The following is an 18912-nucleotide window of genomic DNA, read 5'->3' on the forward strand; positions in this document are numbered from 1 at the left end:
GGCCAAAATTGTAGAATCACTTAGCATTTTTGGTATTACTGTGTAAAAATTATTACATGAATATTGGCGGTAATGTTTACAAACAATCAAAGAATGCTGCGCAATAAAATAAGTAACTGGAGTAATTGGAATAAAGTTTCAGTCTCTAAAAACCGGGAGGATTTACACAATATTCACCACTAGTGTAGATTTGACTTCCATGGTTTGGTATCGAGTGAGACCAAGAAAGCACTTGTTAACAAGGACCGAAGGGGTTTAATGAGGAATAGACATTAAGATGCACATTTAGTAACAGAACGCATCTGCCAAAGCAGTTCGTGTGTTTCACTCCAAAACTCATGGGCCAAACTCCAGGTAAACAAACTAAAAACAATGTGCAGGACAGTGCAGGACTTTTAAAACGACAACTAGAGCAACATCACTACTGTAAAGTGTACCTTTCTGATCAAGGTTAAAACCTTTGAAGAAATTCAATATTAATACTGTAGCTTTTCAATAGACCTCTATAATAAACATTAAATAATTATTTATAGTTACATAATTTAAATATGATGGCTCATCCTCTGTTCAGTAGGCCATTACTGGACAGCCCTTCTTTGAGGATTGGTCTTGACATCGCCCCCCAAAGAGGAAGGAATAGTGCAGACTCTTTTCCCATTCTGGAGGGAGGGGTCAGGCCTGTTGGGACCAGAGGAATCGGTCACAGCGCTCCAGCATGGTGCGTATCAGGGCCCTGTTAAGGGAAAGATGGGAGACACTCACAGTTCGGTGCAACAACAGACACATGCGGGCGTTCAGTACCAGGGTCACATAGATATACGGTACAAAGACAAGCTGCAAGCAGGTCATGCACAGGCAAGGGCACATGGCCATCCGTTACTTTAATTCTGAGGTCTTTGATGACATATTAATGGAATCTTGACAGTAGGTGTATGATATCTGATGATGATGCCTCTCCTGAAGAGTCAACATAAAAAGGTAGAACATAAAGGACCATCCTAACTATGTTTTAGGCTACGTTCACACTGCCAGCCACATCGTTCAATTCCGATTTTTTTGCTCAGATCGGATTTGTCTATCTTGACGGTTCACATTCATAAGTACAAGTGACCTGTATCTGACTGTAATGTGAACGCATTGGTCCTCCGAAACGTCACGCATGCGCACATTAATACGTTTTTACGCGGGTAAAAAGCTGGTCGTAAAATTGCCACGTTGTGCGACCATGACCGCTGCGCTGATTCGAGTCTTTTGCCTCTTTAAACTTTGACTTCAGGCTCTTTATTTTTTGTTGGCATTGTAGCCATGTTTGTGTCCGCGCTGTGCCATTTCTTTGGCAATTATTTCAAATACTACTCTATTACGATAGGTTCCTTCCAGTTTAGCTTGAACAGATTAATTTCCCCAAATTTCAATTAAATCCCCACCTTCTCCATCCTTCAACTGGCTGTTATCGCAGCTCTCCTCCATTTTTACCTTCCCGCGCTGCCGGTGCAGGCTGATGATGTCAGCGCATGCGTATAAGCAAAAAGCCACATGAATTTCAATCTGAGCGTCACATTCAGGTTGCATGGCCGCGAATCGGATACGTATGAGATTTAGTACCACATGTGAAAGTGACACAAATCCGATTTGAAAAGATCAGATTTGCGTGTCCACACAGCCCTGAAAAAATCAGATCTGTGTCACATTAAGGCAAAAAATCCGATTTGAGTCACTTCAGCATGGCAGTGTGAACGTAGCCTTAGTGAGGAAACCCAGATTAACCTGCAGAGTACAAATTTAGGTCCTTTGCTTTTACAGCTGCATACTTTTTTACATACTTTTTTATTAGGTCACCTATTTCAACTATAACTGACCACAGGCTATTAATAGTCATTGAGTTACTTTAAGGATTACTGGCTTGCAAGTCATTGTTTTGTGTGGTAAACTTGATTTTCAAAGCTGCAGTCTTATAAGTTAAAGAGGAATTTATGACTGTTGATTTATGACTGTCGCAGGCGTTGAGGATTCCAAAACAATCAATGAGGCCCAGAATGCGAGTGGCCAGATGATGAGCACGGCCTCTCACCTCTGTCTCTTCTCTGCGATCCTCAGGAGTTCGCACACCACGGTGGAGTGCGGGCCCAGATCCACACGCACCCCCCAGCTCTGCAGCACGTCCAGGGCGCGGTCCGGCCCCACCACCCGGGCCAGCTGCAGCGTCAGGCTCTCGGGGGTGATGCGGCTGCTCTGGTCGCAGGAGCCGTTGGATAAGCCGCCATCATGGGCGCTTCGCGGGCCGGAATCGGGCTCTGAAGCGTCGCAGCAGCTCTGCGAAAGCTGGATGAGGAGCTTCCATTCGTCTAGAGTCTCAGGCATTAGTCCTGATAGCCAGTGGGGCAAAGAGGAAAAGTAAAAAAGTTCAGCATGAGACATATCAGTGTCCATAAGCGGGTGTTCACACCCCCCCGCGGTTTGAGGGGCGGGATAGCCCCACCCCTGACACCGAGTGCCGACCCTCACCGCTCTTCTCCTGCAGCAGACTCATGTCATCCAGCCGGCAGACGGTGGCAAATGCCTGGGGTCTGTGACGCAGCTCGCAGCATAGAGTCAGGTAACCCAGCCAGTATCTGCAGAATGAACACCCTGTTAGCATGGGACTACTGAGTGCCAGGAGCGCAGTCCTTACGTCTCTCCTCCTGGCAGCTTCCCCTGAATCCAACAGGTCCAGTAGATCACTTTTACATTTATTTATTACAACATACAAGTGGGGTCAGAGAACAGGGAGAGCCAGCATCCCTTAAGCACTTGGCATTAAGGGCTTTGTTCAAAGACTCTCAGCAGTGATATGATGGAGCTGCCAGTGATGGGATTTGAACCAAAAACCTTCTGGACAAAGGACCAATCCCTAATCCACTATACAGTTGTACATGACCCTAGTAGATTCTAGGGGTGCAGCGGTACAGGTATCCCACTGTACAGTTTTTGGGCCACGGTTTCGGTACATGTTGTGCGTAAAGAGAAAGTTTTTTCTCCTAAAATTATATCTTTATTTTGCTTGTCAGTAAAAACTGCATTTCACAGTGAACAAATTCCAGTATCACTGCTGTACTGAATAATATAACACCTTTCTTTCAAGTTAACAGTTACAAAACACAACACTTTCAAATGGTAAACTGCCTCTTATTCATGTATAAAATATAAAATTTAAACATACAAAATGTAAACAAAAAACACTTTCAAAAATGTTAAAGTGCCTCAGCCTTGACTACTGGTATACATAATACAGTATACAGTATTATACAGTAGCATAAAAAGAGAAGTAAACAATTTCAACAGAAAAAGTGCTGGCATATGCAATCTGGAGGAAACATAAATTCAGAAATAGCTAGTGCTTTGCCCATTTTAAATAAACATAAGAATAGTTCCGGATAGGCTACATTCGGGATGTAAAGTGCGATATCAATTAGCCAATATGGGCACGACCTGTTTATTCCTCTGCTATTGTGAGATTCTTCTGTAAGAAGATGAGCCTGTCAGCACTGTCAGCTGCAAGGCGAGACCACTGCAGGGGTTATGTTCTTGTGTTTATCTGAAGTGGCACGGTAGGTCTGTCCAAATGCATTTTCCATACAACTGTTGTTTTGCTGCGGTTAGCTTTTCGAGTCGCCCGACTGTCCTGTGTTCAGGAAGCGTTATATCAGGATGCTTACGCTGGAGATGCTCAGTCATATTGCTTGTGTTTCCTTTTGAGTATGGAACATGTTTCAAGCAACGTTTGCAGGCAGTGAAATTTCTGTTAGCTGTTGTCACTCCCTCGTCCACGTATTCAACAGTGAAACCTCCCCACACCGGAGATTTGAATGAAGCCGGTGCTTCTTCGAAATATTTTCCCTCAGCTCCTCCGCTACTGCTGGCCAGGCCTGTTTGTTCTCTTTTTTCCCACGTCTGTGTGCGAGCTGCACTTCCAGCTCAGCTCCAGTTACAACAGTGTGGGAGGGGGCGAGCGGGTGGGGGCCCATCGGTGGTTGGACATTAACTCGTGGGGAGGACTTTCGCCCATTGGCGCAGTAGCCTGTTAAGCAGTAAGCACCTATTTCAAAATGAATCGCAAAACCGAAATCCCACGGCCCATAAGGGCGTATTAGACGGTGCAGGGCGGACCGAACAGTTGAGTATTTTACCGAGTACCGTTGCATCCCTAGTAGATACTGTTGTGCATTATTGTCAAGATACTCTCACCCATGGGTTTTACACAACTCGGCCATCTTCTGCTTAGAAGCAAAATCAGCTGGCAGGCGAATGAGAAGGGAGAGGAGACGGCCATATCCCCAGGTGAAGAGGTGCGACAGCCACCTGGAGTAGAGAGCGGAGGAATCATAGTCCATATGCATGCGGACTCTGCAGAGACACACAAAGCTGCATGTGACAGTGCAGTACCTAGGCTGTCCTTCTGGGGTTACTGTGTCTGCTAGGTGAGGGGCATCATGGGATAGCGCAAGCTCAAGCCAATCCTGCCGTAGCGACTCAGGCTGAAGAAGGGAACCTAAGAACGAAAGTCTGGAAAAAGAACATAGGAGGAGGCAGAAAATCTTCAATTAGAAGACAGAATTCTCCTAAAAGACTTTATCAGGCTCCACTTAGACTAGTATGAACATTAATGACTTACACCTTTTTCAAAATGCTCAGAAGCGATTGTATGTAATACAGATGTATTGACTAAGAGGTTTTGTGGAAGCTTTGACCTTCTGAAGACCTTGCCCATACCTTTGCTCCTCAGCCTGCGAATGGACCAAGTTATCCAGATATGCAAGGAAGTGGCTCTTCTGAGCCATAGCCATGACATCACAGGGGATGACTTTGGGGTAGAACTGGACGAAGGAGCGTACTGCTGCCTCCCCATGCTTCTCGTACAGCCTGGGGTGGGGGGGGGTGCAGCATGTGACGACAGAGCAAAGGGACCCTGGACAGGAGGAGACATGGAGCGGGAGGGAGGGCCATACCTCTGCAGGTGGGCAAGCAGCGAGGAGGACGTCCAGGGCTGCAGTTCCCTTAGGCTCTTCAGGGACCTCAGGAGGACTCCCTTCTCGATCACCTCCACCACCGCGCTGGAGCCCGTCAGCGCTGCGTCACATACACAGACGCAGAACCAAAATGCAGTGGAGTAAGTCACATGACCCAAACAGGCAAGGAGGGGGTGGGGTTGCAGAGGGGCAAACAACCCTGCTGATCCCAACTCTACATCAAATGTCCAAACCTTTTATACATCAATTTTGGTTAAAATATTATAATTTATAATAAGAAATATTTATTATTAATTATATTTTGCCGATCAATCCACCAGCATGACACCCCCCTCCCCCCAGATATTACCAACAGCACCCCCACCCTGATCGGTAACTGTTACCGCTGGGACCCCATGCTTTGATTAGCATATTATTGACGTTCCATCGTTGATGTCTCATAAATTATCATAAATCCATCGTTTTCCCTCTTTTTTTACAGATCCAAAGAATATCTTCAAAGGCACCCTCAGGGGGCCCCTACCCATGTTAGCCAAGGGCCCCCAGAGAAGTTAGTCCGCCCCTGATATAAAGTATTTTTTTAGCTTGATGTCATCTGTTCCTGGTGTAGAAATAAAGGAACCCCCTGCCTAGGGGGGCAGTTTACATCTGCAAGGTAAATGCAAAGGCCTGCAGAACAGGGTCAAAGGTCAAAGCGCCAGTAGTCAGGTTTGGGCTCACCCTGCAGGCCTGCCATGTAGGCCTTCCACACCGCCGGCTGGTCCCGGTAGCGCAGCAGGCAGCACCGTCGCGTCCGCTCGGGGTCCAGTAGAAAGAAGTACCGTCGGAGAAACACGCAAGGGCCCATGGGCTCCTCCGCTCGAACCCGCTCCTGTAGAGCGTTACCATGGAAACAGCCGAGGTCCAGGCAGAGAGAGGCCAGCTGGGTGAGGTCGGCCTGCAGGTCAGACGGTATGGGCCTAGGAGGCTTCACACGTACTGGTTCTTGCTGGGTTGCGTTCACTTCAGTGTCTTCCATCAGTGTCGCCCCCAGCTTGGACTCCGCGCCAACCTGCTGCCCCTCCTCAGCCGGCGCCAGCATCCCCTCCGGCTCCTTGACTTCCCCGATCCCAACAGCGCTTTCCTCTACCTGGCATCCTGGGGGCTCTGGCCCCCGGGCGTCTTTCTCAGGGTGATGTACCTCAGAGGGATACTGTCCAGCCAGAGGGATCGCCTCTGGGCCCAGAATTTGTTCCAGCACTGAAAGCCACTGCCACAGAACCTCCCGCAGACAAGCCGGGTCCAGGAGAAGAAGCGGATCTTGAATCAGGATCCTAAAGTGCCGAAGGAACAGAATACAAGTATGTGGCACAGTCTCACATTCCAGAAACCACACATACAAACCCTGATGACTGAAGGAATTATAAGAGACGGTTAGCATGTAGCTGCTATTTAGGACCTGTGCTATACACCTTGATAGAGGCCTTCAAACACAGTTAGTTTATATTCCTGTTCAATACTCACACTGCTTTCTGAGTTGCTCCTCTCAGCTCTTCCCAATCAGTGTCTGAACTGGGTCGATCAGCGTCAGATCTGCACGACGAACAGAGATCAACGTGCCAGTCAAATTGATCTGTTCTCCAGTGCCACCTACTGGGAGTTGTGCTAGCTGGCATTTCTAAATTACACTTTGGGTATGATTGAGAGCATAGTGCCGGTCTATGATGAGCTGTGGGTCCCCCATGTGATCCTGACCAGGAGATGTGGTTACACCATGGATGGATGGATTGGTGTAATTTTCCCACTGTGTTAAATATGGCAGACGGCGGTTTACTGCCAGTATGCAGGTACAAGGGGGGGGTGAAAAAAAGAGAAACAAAAATGACAACCAGTGGGGAAGTTCTCTCTGGCGAGGCAATTCCCACCTTTAGAGCAACTCAAAGTGAAAGACGGGTTAGTAACCTGTAACCTTGTTGCCCTGAGTAGACCAATCCGGATAATTTGTTATATTTCTTATATATTTGTTATCATGATAGATTGTGTATTCATGGGAATATTTATGGGGCCTGAATGAAAAAACTAAGGCTATAAATTCTGAGATGCATGTTTATTTGCCAATAAAAACATTATCTTAGTCAGAAATGTACTTACTGAAAAAGATACAACCCCCTAATACTGTCACCAGCACAAGTTTCTCTTAAATTGTGAAGATTTCCGAGAAAGACCCGAAATAGGACTGGTACCATCCCAGAACTCACAGGCGGTCCAGTTCTTCTGGAAACGATGCCATTTCAGCCGTGATGTCATTTTGCCCTACTTCTCTCTGATCGGGACGGGGCCAAAGGTCAGAGTTCATCTGGAGGGTGTTTATCCTCTCAGAGGTCTTCTTTACAAAGCTGGAAACACTGAGAATGAAAGAGCAAAAAAAGAAACATCAAAAATCACGTCCAAATAAAACAAAGGAAATCATCAGTTTGTGATCTTTCTTCCATCGCTCTCTCTAGCACTTAATTTAGTATCACATACAGCACCACTATAAATGTGCCACAGCAATATAAACAGCAGTTATGGTCCCAACATGGCGATTTTCCTAATTCGTGTCTCGCGAACGAAAAACAAGTAAAAGAAAGCTACAAATCAGCATCACGATCAATGTTCCAAGCAGACCGATTCACTGGCACCTGCACCCTGACCGTCTTGGGATAGGAAAAATATCAAAGACACAGACATCAAGAAGAAAAAAAACAACAGGAAACGGTCAGAGACCGAGCCAAGCCTGAACACTTAAATGACGCACGACGAAAGTATCATAAAGCAAAGAGTCACCTGTCATTAGAAGACGCAGATTGTGAAACTCCGCACGCACTGAACCGCAGAACAACTTACATGATCATTCACTTGAGCGATTCATCCTAATGTTATGTGAATCCACTGCCCTACCTACTAACCAGTGCTGGGTGACAAGCTCACAACACGACCCTAATTTACTCGTGCTCAGGTTCCTCGATGCTTCTGAACAGGACTGAGACGTGAAGGACAGACACGGGTTGCTGGCCAGCCCCAGGCAGGAAGTGTCTGGTTATAGACGCGAGCTGTAAGCCCTCCCAAAAAGAACAACAAAAAAAGCAACAAAGCCTTTTTTTTTTTTTTTACTTGTATCAGTTTCACTTCTCTTTCTAAAAGCTGAGTTTCACTTAAAATGGGAACTGGGAAAACTTATCTGGTGTACGGGGGACTCCACATGACCAGCTGTTTGAAAGATATGCCATTTTCACTTCTCAAAGTGACATCCTAATAATACTCTGGAACTCATTAACGTCCTCGATGTTTAAAACTTCAATTCATCTGTGCCCATGAGCATCAGAAATCAGATTTCTGATCTTGTTTTTTTTGCCTTTATAGATTGAATATATCTTGACTCATTTTCATTTGACACACAAACGTAGGGACTTCTTGACCTCTCCAACCTCTTCAATGACTATGCTGGTTGCTTGAATAAATACTTGTGCAGAACCCAATACAAGCTATGTGTCGACGACAATGATTTGACATTCGCGCTGCTTTTGATTGGTCAGCTCTTGGACCATGCTGTCTTTAACCGCACAGTGACCACTTGAAACCAATGAGCATGGTTGATGCAAGGATGTCTGGTGGCCAGGGCGGGGTGGGGGCACTCACCTGTCTCGAACAGCCTGCAGAGCCACGCGGGGGGGTTTGGGGCGGAATGAGAGGGGTAGGTGAAACTGAAGGCCGGACTCGGAGCGTTCGGGCTCTGTGCGCTCGCTGGGCGGGGGATCGGAGGTGGCTGAAGCGGGGGTGGGTGGCGATCGTGGGGGGCCAGAGTTTGCAGAGCAGGATGGGGTGAAGCAGAGAAATGACACGGAGGTGGATGACAGGATATGACACAAACAAATCAAAGGGCGGAGTCCAAAAGCACCTCAGCCAGTAATACACAAGAATCACACGGCTGAATGGGCAACAAAGGAACACGCATGGAGATGTCATGGGCATGTCGGACAGTGTAAGGAAAGCACTAATCGTCTGTCTGCTCTTTTACTTCCGTGGCTGGGATGTAGGGGAGTGGCTGAATAATTTCATAGAAGTTCTTCAAGAGTGATGTCACACAAAAACTTCAACTGTCAAACCACTTTAATAAGACAGTGTTTGCGAGAAATAGACTTTATAAGAAATTAAGTCAGAAATATATAAAACATTTTTAAAATAGTGCCTTTATTTGTAAAAAAAAAATTCCCTTTTTGAGGTGCCCTTCATTCCACAGAAATCTGTAGTGGACCAGAGGGGAAGCAGCAACCACTGAGCCAGGTCAAAGGTCACAGCCCTTACCAGGCTCCACAGGCTCCTCCTCATGCACAAAGCTAAACTCCTTCAGCCGCTCCTCCTCGAGCATTGACTGGCTGACCAGGGAACTGGTTTCCTCATCTGACTGGCTTCCTCTTCGACTGATCACCCTGTAGATACCGCAGTCCAGCACATTGAAGCTCTCCTGCATTACCAATTGATGTTCAAAAAAATCACTTAAAAGGGATATTAGTCAATATGTCCAACAAAATGTAAATATATTTACTACATGTTTTGAACAGCAATAAAATTTATGTAATAGGTAAATGCTATAAGCTTTTGCAGACTTTACACAGCAAATTCGCATTTGAATGTCAGGGACTAATCAAAGTAAAAAAATAATTCTATAATTAGTTTGTGATTGTTTGTTGAAGTTTTACAACGTAGTCTGCAATTGCTTGTTCATTTTAATAGCTCCATGATTATCCTGCATTACAAAATCACTCTCATCACCAAAGGCACAAACTCACAGTCACATTCTGTGAGGTCAGTACTGTGAGACTCACATGTGAAGATATGCTGCTTCTGCGGCTGCTGGAGGCAGAGTCCAGGGGCTCCAGTTTGGGGATCATGTCCTCTAGTTGGCTGAGAAGGTCTTGCTGGGTGCTGGGGTTGAGCTGTGAACGCAGGTACTCCAGGCGGTCAATGGGAAGTGACTTCCGGGCCTTTTGGGGGGGGGGGGGGGTGAATTGAATATTTAGCAACATAAATTGACCAAGAAGGCACTCTAGCGGTAGGTAAATTAACCAAGTCCATTTTAAGCAACTGGACCAACTAAATGATTTTCCTGTAACACTTTACTTAAGGCCATGTTGTTAGTAATTTATATACACATTCATAATGCATTATATTGCATTCATAGAGCACTATAAACATGGCTATAACTATTTATTAAAAGGCATAACACATTATAGCCATGTGATCATTATAGTTTATTATGCAGACATTACTTTTGACGGTACGCTCTGCAGGGTACCTCTGAGATGAGGTCTTTGCGGACGTGAATTCACTGTGGTGCGGGGGACTTACCCTGCAGGGGGCGATGGCGTGCTGGAACATGCAGCAGACAGAGGCGGCCAGGGACCAGGCTTCCCTGCGTATCAGCCTGTCCACACAGCGCTCCGCAGACAGCAGGCTCAAGTGGGACAGGCGTCCATCGGCATGGAGACAGAAAAGCTCACTGCGGAAAACTGCAACCTCAATCAGGTCTGAAGGTCGGGGGGGCAGACACAGCGATTAGGGCACCGTAGGGAGGTAAACAGCAGTGATATAGCACTGAAATGACCGGGGCGGTGGCCAGTTGGACAGCTTTGCACCTTTAATTTCAGTCCAGAGCAGGACCTGGTCGCACTGAGGCACGAAGATGTAGATCGCCGACTCAGTCCAGGTCAGCAGGTTCTGATCACTGCATAAAAACAACACCAGAGGTTTGAATGAAGAATGCCAGGCATGAGGGGAAGGCAGAGCAGGGGAAGGCAGAGCAGGGGAAGGCAGAGCAGGGGAAGGCAGAGCAGGGGAAGCAGAGCAGGGGAGGCAGAGCAGGGGAGGCAGAGCAGGGGAGGCAGAGCAGGGGAGGCAGAGCAGGGGAGGCAGAGCAGGGGAAGGCCAGTCACACACAACGTATTTAAGCAAGATAGCATGTAATAAGATAAAGCTTTATTCATCAGGGAAATTACCGTTCCAAAGCATAGCTCTCACCGTGAAGATTAAAACAACAAACAGAGCTTCAAAGCACCAAAAATAAAGAACATAATATAATACAAGGAAGCAATAATAGGATATAAAATAAAGCATACACAGGTGCGAAAACAGAAGAGGTATGTAAAAAAAGTAGCTAAAGTGGGGTGTGCATATACACGGTGCAAAATACGGAATATATGTGTACAAGAGTGCAAAAGACTATTGTAACTAATACTATTACGAGTAGTGTCTAAAAGTGACAAGATAAGCATTGAAAGACCAGTGCTCCCAGTACTTAATGTAGGCAGATGTTGTGATGACCGATAATAATTACAAATAACACACATTAATAACACACTCAAAGGGCAGGGGGGTATCATTCGGTGACTGACAGACAGCAGGGTCTGCAGACAGTGTGCTGGTGCCATGGTACCTGAGGTATAGCAGCCTGGGGAAAGCCATGGACTGGGGGCCTCTTGGAGCAGCGTGAAACTGCGGCTCACACCTGCAGGGGGCGATATGATCAGTGGCAGAGACGCAAACGTGTGCAGATGCACAGGTGTGACTGTGGGAGGAGCTACCTGCAGGATATGAGGGGCATAGGAGGGCAGGCGAGGAGCTGCTTGAACTGGTGCGTGCTGAGCACCTCGCCGCTGAAGTTGGCCTCCCACACCCGGGAGCCCGGCCGCGCGCAGTACAAGAGGGGCGGCGTGCCGACTGGCGAGCCGCGTGCCGGGGGGAAGAAGCAGGCCCCATATTCCCCGTCCCGCTCCTTGTTCCCCACTTTCCAGAACTTCTCCCTACACAGGAAGAAAAGAAAAAAGTCATTCACTAACAGCCCTTGGTATGTCAGAGCTAGACAAGAGCGCTGAGTATTTCATGTTGTTCTTCAAATATTTTTTACAGTACACAGCAGTACTTTTGGAGACTCATATGGTGTTGGAATGTGTTTGCCCCCTTGCTGCCTATTTTTTGGTACAGGCGGAGCTCCCACCCCCCCCCCCACCATAATGGTTTGGTCCACAGAGTCCCGCCCACCTCTCTGTGTCGCACAAGTAGCAGCGGCTGAGTGAGGAAACCAGAAGACGGCCATCCTGGTAGCCCAGCTGCACCACTCTCGAGTCCAGGGTGGTGATGGTCTGGATGGGAAAGATGACGAACGCCGAGCCCTGCAGACATATACCCTGGTTACCACGACGAACGCCGCGGGGGACATGGGCGGGGGTGTCACCGAATTCACTGCTAGTACTGACACTTGATTACATCAAGCCACACAGGGAACACTGTGGACAACAAGCCTTATCACCAGAGTAACTACGTGTGGTCTAAACAAAAATTCCAAAGACAGACTTTTAATTTATGATGCTTTAATCCAAAGCGATTTACAGTAGGGGGGTTACAATTTGTGTAAGTGCACTCCCTGGGATTCAAACCATTAGGTGCAATGCTCCACTTGTTCAGTAACAGGAGCTAACTAAACAATTAAGTATGCATAAATTTAGAATCAAGGTTCAAAATTCAAAAAGCCTTAGTTGTCAAAATATCACCACAGTTATACATTACAGGTAAAAGCAGAGTTTCTCACTCACATATAAACCCAAAATCCCCCCATATATAAGATCAATCAATTAAATGCGGTTCCGATGAAATCCTACACAGGCTTATGGGAATGTACCTAAAATGAGAACCTTCAGTAGTGCATATTCTCTGCGACTGCAGGCCCTTATCTGCCATTTTCGCAAATCTTTCCAAAACGGAAAAGGTTAAGCGCATCAGGAAGATGCAATCATCATGTTTCACTGGCACTGTGTAAAAGCACAGCGAGGTGAGTGATCACTTAAAGGGGCGAAACAAATACGATAACTAAACCCAGTGCAGAAAAGGAACAACAAAACACATCGGTGAACCGTTAATAGGGCCAGATGCTATGACCTTTAGCCAAATCATGATACAATCAGGATCAAGATTTGCGATCTCTCTCCACTCTGGAAGAGCACTGGCAGACAACCCATTTTAACAATGAACGCTGCCCAAATAACAACAAATAGGGGAATCAACACAAAAGCCAATACAAATATAAATAAAGTCACATGTCAGTCTAAACAATCATGTACTGGCAAGATATCCTGGTTTATCCACTGGCAACACTGCAGCTCCAACTGTGTGGGAGCTGAATTTAGGGTTTATCGATGCCATTGGTGCTAATCTCCGAGTTAGTAAACAGCTCCGCTTATCCACAGTGAGAATGAAGCGATCTGCCCCACCCACACCTATGCCCAACTGCGCCCCCAGCAGGCAATAGCAGTGAACTGCAGTCTGGGATTCAATAGACAGTAAGGAACAGTGTGACAGTATGTAAAATGCACATGCAAGCAAAAAAAAATGATGAAATTATGAAATCTTTATGTACTTAGAACTGCAAACAATGCTCTTAATACACACTAAAGACCCTAGTTAAACCTCCATCAGTTCTCCAATCCCTTATCCTGTTGTTTTTTTTTTGGGGGGGCAGCAGAGGAAATCCCCAGCAGTAGAGTGTTCAAGGCTGGGGGGTGGGGTACACCCTGGATGTGATGTCAATCCAACACAGGATACCACACACACACACACACACACACACACACACACCACAGGCAATCTAGGAATGGCAGATAGCCTACTGGGACAGTCCCTGCTGATAGGGTCTAGCTGGATAAGTAGATAGATGTGCAAGTCATCTGGGCAAAGATGTCAGCTGAGGAGTTAAAATGCAGACTCTGGACCCACAGGGATTAGCCTCGGCTGGCCAATTCCCAGCAGCACCTGCCCAGTCGGCGTGAAGTACCTTGCCCAGCTTGGAGGATGCGGCACGGACAGAGGACACCTTCCCGCCTGCGTCCCCTGCGAAGACGCGCAGCACGGCCGTGTCCCAGCAGAGAGCCGTCACCGTCTGGCCCCGGTGTTCCCAGGAGGTACAGACACGCTCAGGGCGCCCCCGCCGCTCCAGGTGCAGCTCCCACACCACCACCAGGCCCTGACTGGGGGCGTCATATGCAAGCAAGCAATGAAATAAGGACACACAATCATACACATACTCATGCGCACGCTCACATCCCCAAGAATTAGACAGCATTTAACGATCATGTGATTAATTATTAACATACCAGGCAATTATTACTTACTAGGCATTATGGGACAATTGCATCTTGTGTTCTACTTATTTGTTGCATATTATCCATCCAGCTTTTAACCGCTTATCCTGATCCAGGTTGTGTGGGGGGGCTTAGAGCCAATCCCTGAGGTACACCCCAGGCATGATTCCAGTCCACTACAGGGCACGTATATGCACACACTCACACACAGTCATACAGTACAGGAAGTTCAGAGACCACCAATCAGTCTAAACTGCATGCCTGTGTACTATGGAAGGAAACTGAAGCGTGTTGTATATCAGGGTTGGGGTCATTCCTGAATGCATTCATCAATTCCAGTCCAAATCAGGAAATGGAACTGGAGTTGGGATTGGGGGAAAAAGAAAAAAAAAAAAAACTGGAATAGAATTCGAATTTCTGAAAGATATAAATTCCAACTCCAGTTCCATTTCCTGATTTGAACTGGAATTGATAAATGCATTCTGTAATGGCCACAACCCTGTCGCATATCATCTTAAAATGTATAAACTATAATCATTAATAAGAAGTTAATCACTGAGGACAAATAAATCATATGAAATGCAAAGAAAATATTACAACTATTTTTATTTGACTTTAACATGTCTGCGGCGTGAGTCTAGTACATACTAACTACATAGCAGCTTATACTGGCCCAGTACAGCCATAGAGATGGAAGGGAGGAAAGAAGGTATGGAATTTATGTAACAATCACCTCTGCTTGGTCAGAAATTCTTAAATTAGGACACGCAGACATTTGTAATATATTTGCGACAAAGTGAAATAGTGAAAGATACATTTTCCATCTCTGGAATGTTCCGGGATACTGAAGATGGGAAATATTGCATCCCTGCAACTAATTTGGTCCTTACTTTTCAAACTACAAGTCAAATTTAATAAGAGGAACAATGTGTTTTTCCATAGTGCCAAGAACACCAACACGTGGAATTAATACCTTTAGCGACTGACTGCCGAAGCCTGTAACCAGCTAATGGAATACAATGCAGAACATACCTGTAAACGTCTTTTAGACACAAAATAGCTAGGAGTTTTTTCTTGCTGTGTACGACACTTGTGTGCCACCGTGTTCCTGTAAACTGCGCTACACTCCAACAGTCACTCATTTTTCCAACAAAGAATGTACTACTAACTAAATACATAGTAAGCGGATAAACGTAGTACAGTGCACAGCCAACGAGCTCCACACTGATACACGACAGCTTCTCGAAATGTGCTAAATGACTAGAGGAGTTGGTGCAGCTGTTGAAAATGGTACAAGGTATGCTGTCTATACCATCTACAGTGTATAAATACATAGACATTCAGTGTTGGCCATTATAGGTCTAGAAACTACAAATCTAGACCAAGATTTTGTTTCTACCAACCAGTCAAGCATGAAGAGTCACAGTCGCAGAGTGATTTACTGGTTAGTAGAAACAAAATGTTGGTCTGGAGTAGTGTCTGGACCTGAAATGCCCAACATTGCAGAGATGTTCCTGTGGAGAGAGACGAGCTCCATTTACCTTGTAGCAACTGCAATAAAGTCTTCATCATGTGGGCAGCATGCTACCTGGGTAATGAATCCCTCCTGCCGGAGGAGCCAAGACATTTATTGGTGAAACTGAAAAGCAGGGTTTAATTCAGCATAGACTGTATGTACGCGGACAGGAGAGCCAGAGCACAGTCTGCGCTTTCAGAGGCTTCCCGGAGCACCTTGTGTGTGAGGATCAAGCGCTGCTTCCAGCCATCTTTCTGGATAAGGTGGAGAGCCCCTGCTGAGGTTCCCAGCACCAACCACTTCTTCGAGACCGCCACGCAGGTACACTGCAGAAGGGCAAGGCGGTTAAACAGGGACGCGGGGTGAGGAATGCTGGCGGGCAATGCCAGGGATCGTCCAGCTAGCCGTGGCCTAGGCTGAAGCCTGGCTATCCACTACCTTGATCCTGCTGGAGTCCAGGCGCAGGGCGGAGAGCAGGGGATCCAAGCAGTCAAACTCAGCCAGCACATGTGTGCAGGACTCAGGCAGCACAGGCAGCAGAGGCATGGTTAGCACGCCTCTCAGCTAGGCCAACCTGTTTGGGCATGTTAAGGAAGCGGTTGGTGCTAATGGAAGGGACAGGTCGGTCGTGGGGTGGAAATACACACCTCATGTCTGCAGCTAAGTACAGTTAGATCAGAGCCACACATCTGTATCTGGAGCATCTTTGCCAGTAACAGACACAAACAGTGTGTAAACCCAGATTATCTAGTCCAGGGGAGGCCAATCTTATCTACAAAGGGCCGGAGTGTATGCAGGTTTTTGGGATAACCTGTAGGTCAGCTGTTCAAACCCAGGTGTGAGGACTCTTCAGCCAATCAATTAGTAATATAATTAGAGAGTTGCAGCGAAAACCCGCACACACACCGGCCCTTTGCAGATAAGATTGGCCACCCCTGATCTAGTCAATACCGCTCAGACAGCGTTGCACCACCCCCTCTCCCGCTGCCTGACATCACATGACTTCACGTATCCTCTCTAATTGTGAAAGCATGACTAGCAGTGACTGTCAGTTTACTACCAGGAAAGAGTGAGGTTTACCAAGCAAAAAAAATAAAGCACATCACGGAGTTTATAGTAACTCACTGTCATGGAGTTACAAAAGTAAATGACATACCTGAAAAACAAGCCCATGCAGTGTAAAATTATCGTTCAGTGAACCAGTAACGCTACGTGGTACAACGTACTGGACCAGTACATTTAGCCATTGCACTATCAGAGCTGCTGTCAGTAAACATTCACATAGCAGCGCTCACAGGCGCCTCTAATCACGGACCATCTATGGCAGCAATTTTGGCAAAGGTGAACTGGGATGGGAATGGGAACTAAGGGAAGGGGGTAGCTGGCTGGATCGGGTGCTAATCCAGCAGACAGGCTGAACCACCAAGGGAGTGTGAGCATCACGAGATCCCAATCCAGTTCAATTTCCTATTCTGCAAGCCACATCCCTTACATTTAAAACATTCACATTGCAAACCGTTAGTGCCCCTTCCCGTCACTTAAGCAGTAGTTTTTTTTAATCCCATTTTAAATTAGAGTTACAGTACAAATCGATGCCGTAAAATAAAGTGGTGCGTTTTCAATCAGCAAACTAAGCAAACAACTAACCAGCGACACATTGTCTAAATACCGATGGTCCACCCATTATTAACTACAATTACACCATTTGTCCTTAAATCAAATACACTGATGTGCTGCCGATATGAAACAAAAGTGTGCTCCGCTGGAGCTACATAAGCCAAATCATGTACAGGTATCACTTTTGCTTTGGACAGAAGCAGACTTAACCGTTTAGCAACACCTTTTAGCTACGGTTTAAATTGTAAAAAACAAACTCTTCGGTTATTAACCTACCTGTCATTGGCGAGCGGTCAATTCCCCAAAACTATGTCATTTTCACTGTGCAACATCGAGTCCAGAGTTGCAGACGTTTATACTTTATTTAGTTAAAATAGTTTGTTTCCTCACTTCTCTGCCGTGAAGATTTGACAGAAGTTGTGGGACGTTTCCGACTGGTCGGTACTACTTTACAGTCTAAAATCGCAGAGCGGGGCGGAGTGATACCTCCTCATAGTCTACTGTATGTTCTGGACTTTGCTCAAGGTCTTTGTTAATTGCACATTCCAAACATGAAAAAGACTAAGTAGCATCGACTCAGATGTTCATTAAATAACATCCGTTTAGAACAATTCATATACAAACATATATCGGAAATCGACGTCCACGAGTAGCGGACTGCATTTTGCGCTAGTGCCGTTGGCGCATGCACTGGAGAAGCAGTTAGACTAAAGTGGGGCTTCCATGCTCCATTAGGCTATTGATTGCAACAGTAGATGCTCCGGGGAATACAGATTGCAGGAGTATCAAAAGACAAAAGATGACGTCATTATTATTTAAAGGCTTGCAGTTGTTCTGAATGCCCTTCCCACTGCACATATTTACAGGGACAACTGATGGAGGTCTACAACCTTCCAAACCAGACCACGACATCCAACCATACATACACAGAGCTAACTGGTAAAGATAAGCCTGATATAAACATTAATTGAGAACAACACTTAAGTCATGGCCTTTGTTTAAAAACATGTTGTGAAACCTGGGCCCTACTGCTGCTCCTATAAATTGTTTGTATTAGAAGATTTTTTAAAACCAGTCTGAAGCAGCAAATGAAGGTGAAAATAGAGCAAGGAAATATTCTACAACAGAAAATAAGACTACTTGTTTAATCTCCTAAAAATACTCACCCTTTCTGCACAGCTTTAGTTTTTGAAGTACAACACAAAAGTTAAATAAAATCCAGCCGGCTCGCCATGCAAAGCTACAAGATAAAATAAATAGTTCCTCAGCAGATGTTACTTAAATTTTGTGGTATATTTTTTCAGTATAATTATTGCAATCTGTTTTTAGAGCAGTTCACATTCACAAAATTCATTTCTGTAACTAGGCTGCTGTTGCCCTAAACTGAATATAACACAGAGGATCTGACACAGAGTATATCTCGTATATTTATACCTATATCCCTGTTAGGAGAAGCAACACAAGCAGCAAGAATAAAGGGGAAAACTTGCTTTATAGGGTCCAAAAGTCTCATGAGACTCTCAGAAATTTCAAGTAATAAGTCACACAATTGCACTGCAGAAGCTGGTTTGTTTAACATTTCCCCCACATAAAAGATCTTTTCACCTCATATTGGGAACACAAT

At 45.9% G+C, this 18912-nt stretch overlaps 1 protein-coding gene across 1 annotated transcript; it reads right to left on the reverse strand.

Annotated features, from left to right (window-relative positions):
- Positions 1 to 232: 232 nt before the first annotated feature.
- hps5 (HPS5 biogenesis of lysosomal organelles complex 2 subunit 2) lies at positions 233 to 17978 on the reverse strand. Its single transcript, XM_023819667.2, has 23 exons — positions 17565 to 17978; positions 16110 to 16245; positions 15887 to 15997; positions 15697 to 15761; positions 13849 to 14041; positions 12063 to 12193; positions 11606 to 11824; positions 11458 to 11529; positions 10661 to 10749; positions 10374 to 10552; positions 9851 to 10009; positions 9330 to 9489; positions 8664 to 8790; positions 7244 to 7390; positions 6510 to 6578; positions 5727 to 6319; positions 4986 to 5106; positions 4750 to 4899; positions 4423 to 4542; positions 4225 to 4338; positions 2506 to 2612; positions 2072 to 2366; positions 233 to 733 (listed from the first exon to the last, which is right to left on the reverse strand). The coding sequence occupies exons 2-23, from the start codon at positions 16215 to 16217 to the stop codon at positions 673 to 675; spliced, it is 3390 nt and encodes a 1129-aa protein (XP_023675435.2). The 5' UTR covers positions 16218 to 16245; positions 17565 to 17978; the 3' UTR covers positions 233 to 672.
- Between the last annotated feature and the right edge of the window lie 934 nt (positions 17979 to 18912).

Source organism: Paramormyrops kingsleyae, chromosome 11 (assembly GCF_048594095.1).
Source record: "Paramormyrops kingsleyae isolate MSU_618 chromosome 11, PKINGS_0.4, whole genome shotgun sequence".
Lineage (NCBI taxonomy): Eukaryota > Metazoa > Chordata > Actinopteri > Osteoglossiformes > Mormyridae > Paramormyrops > Paramormyrops kingsleyae.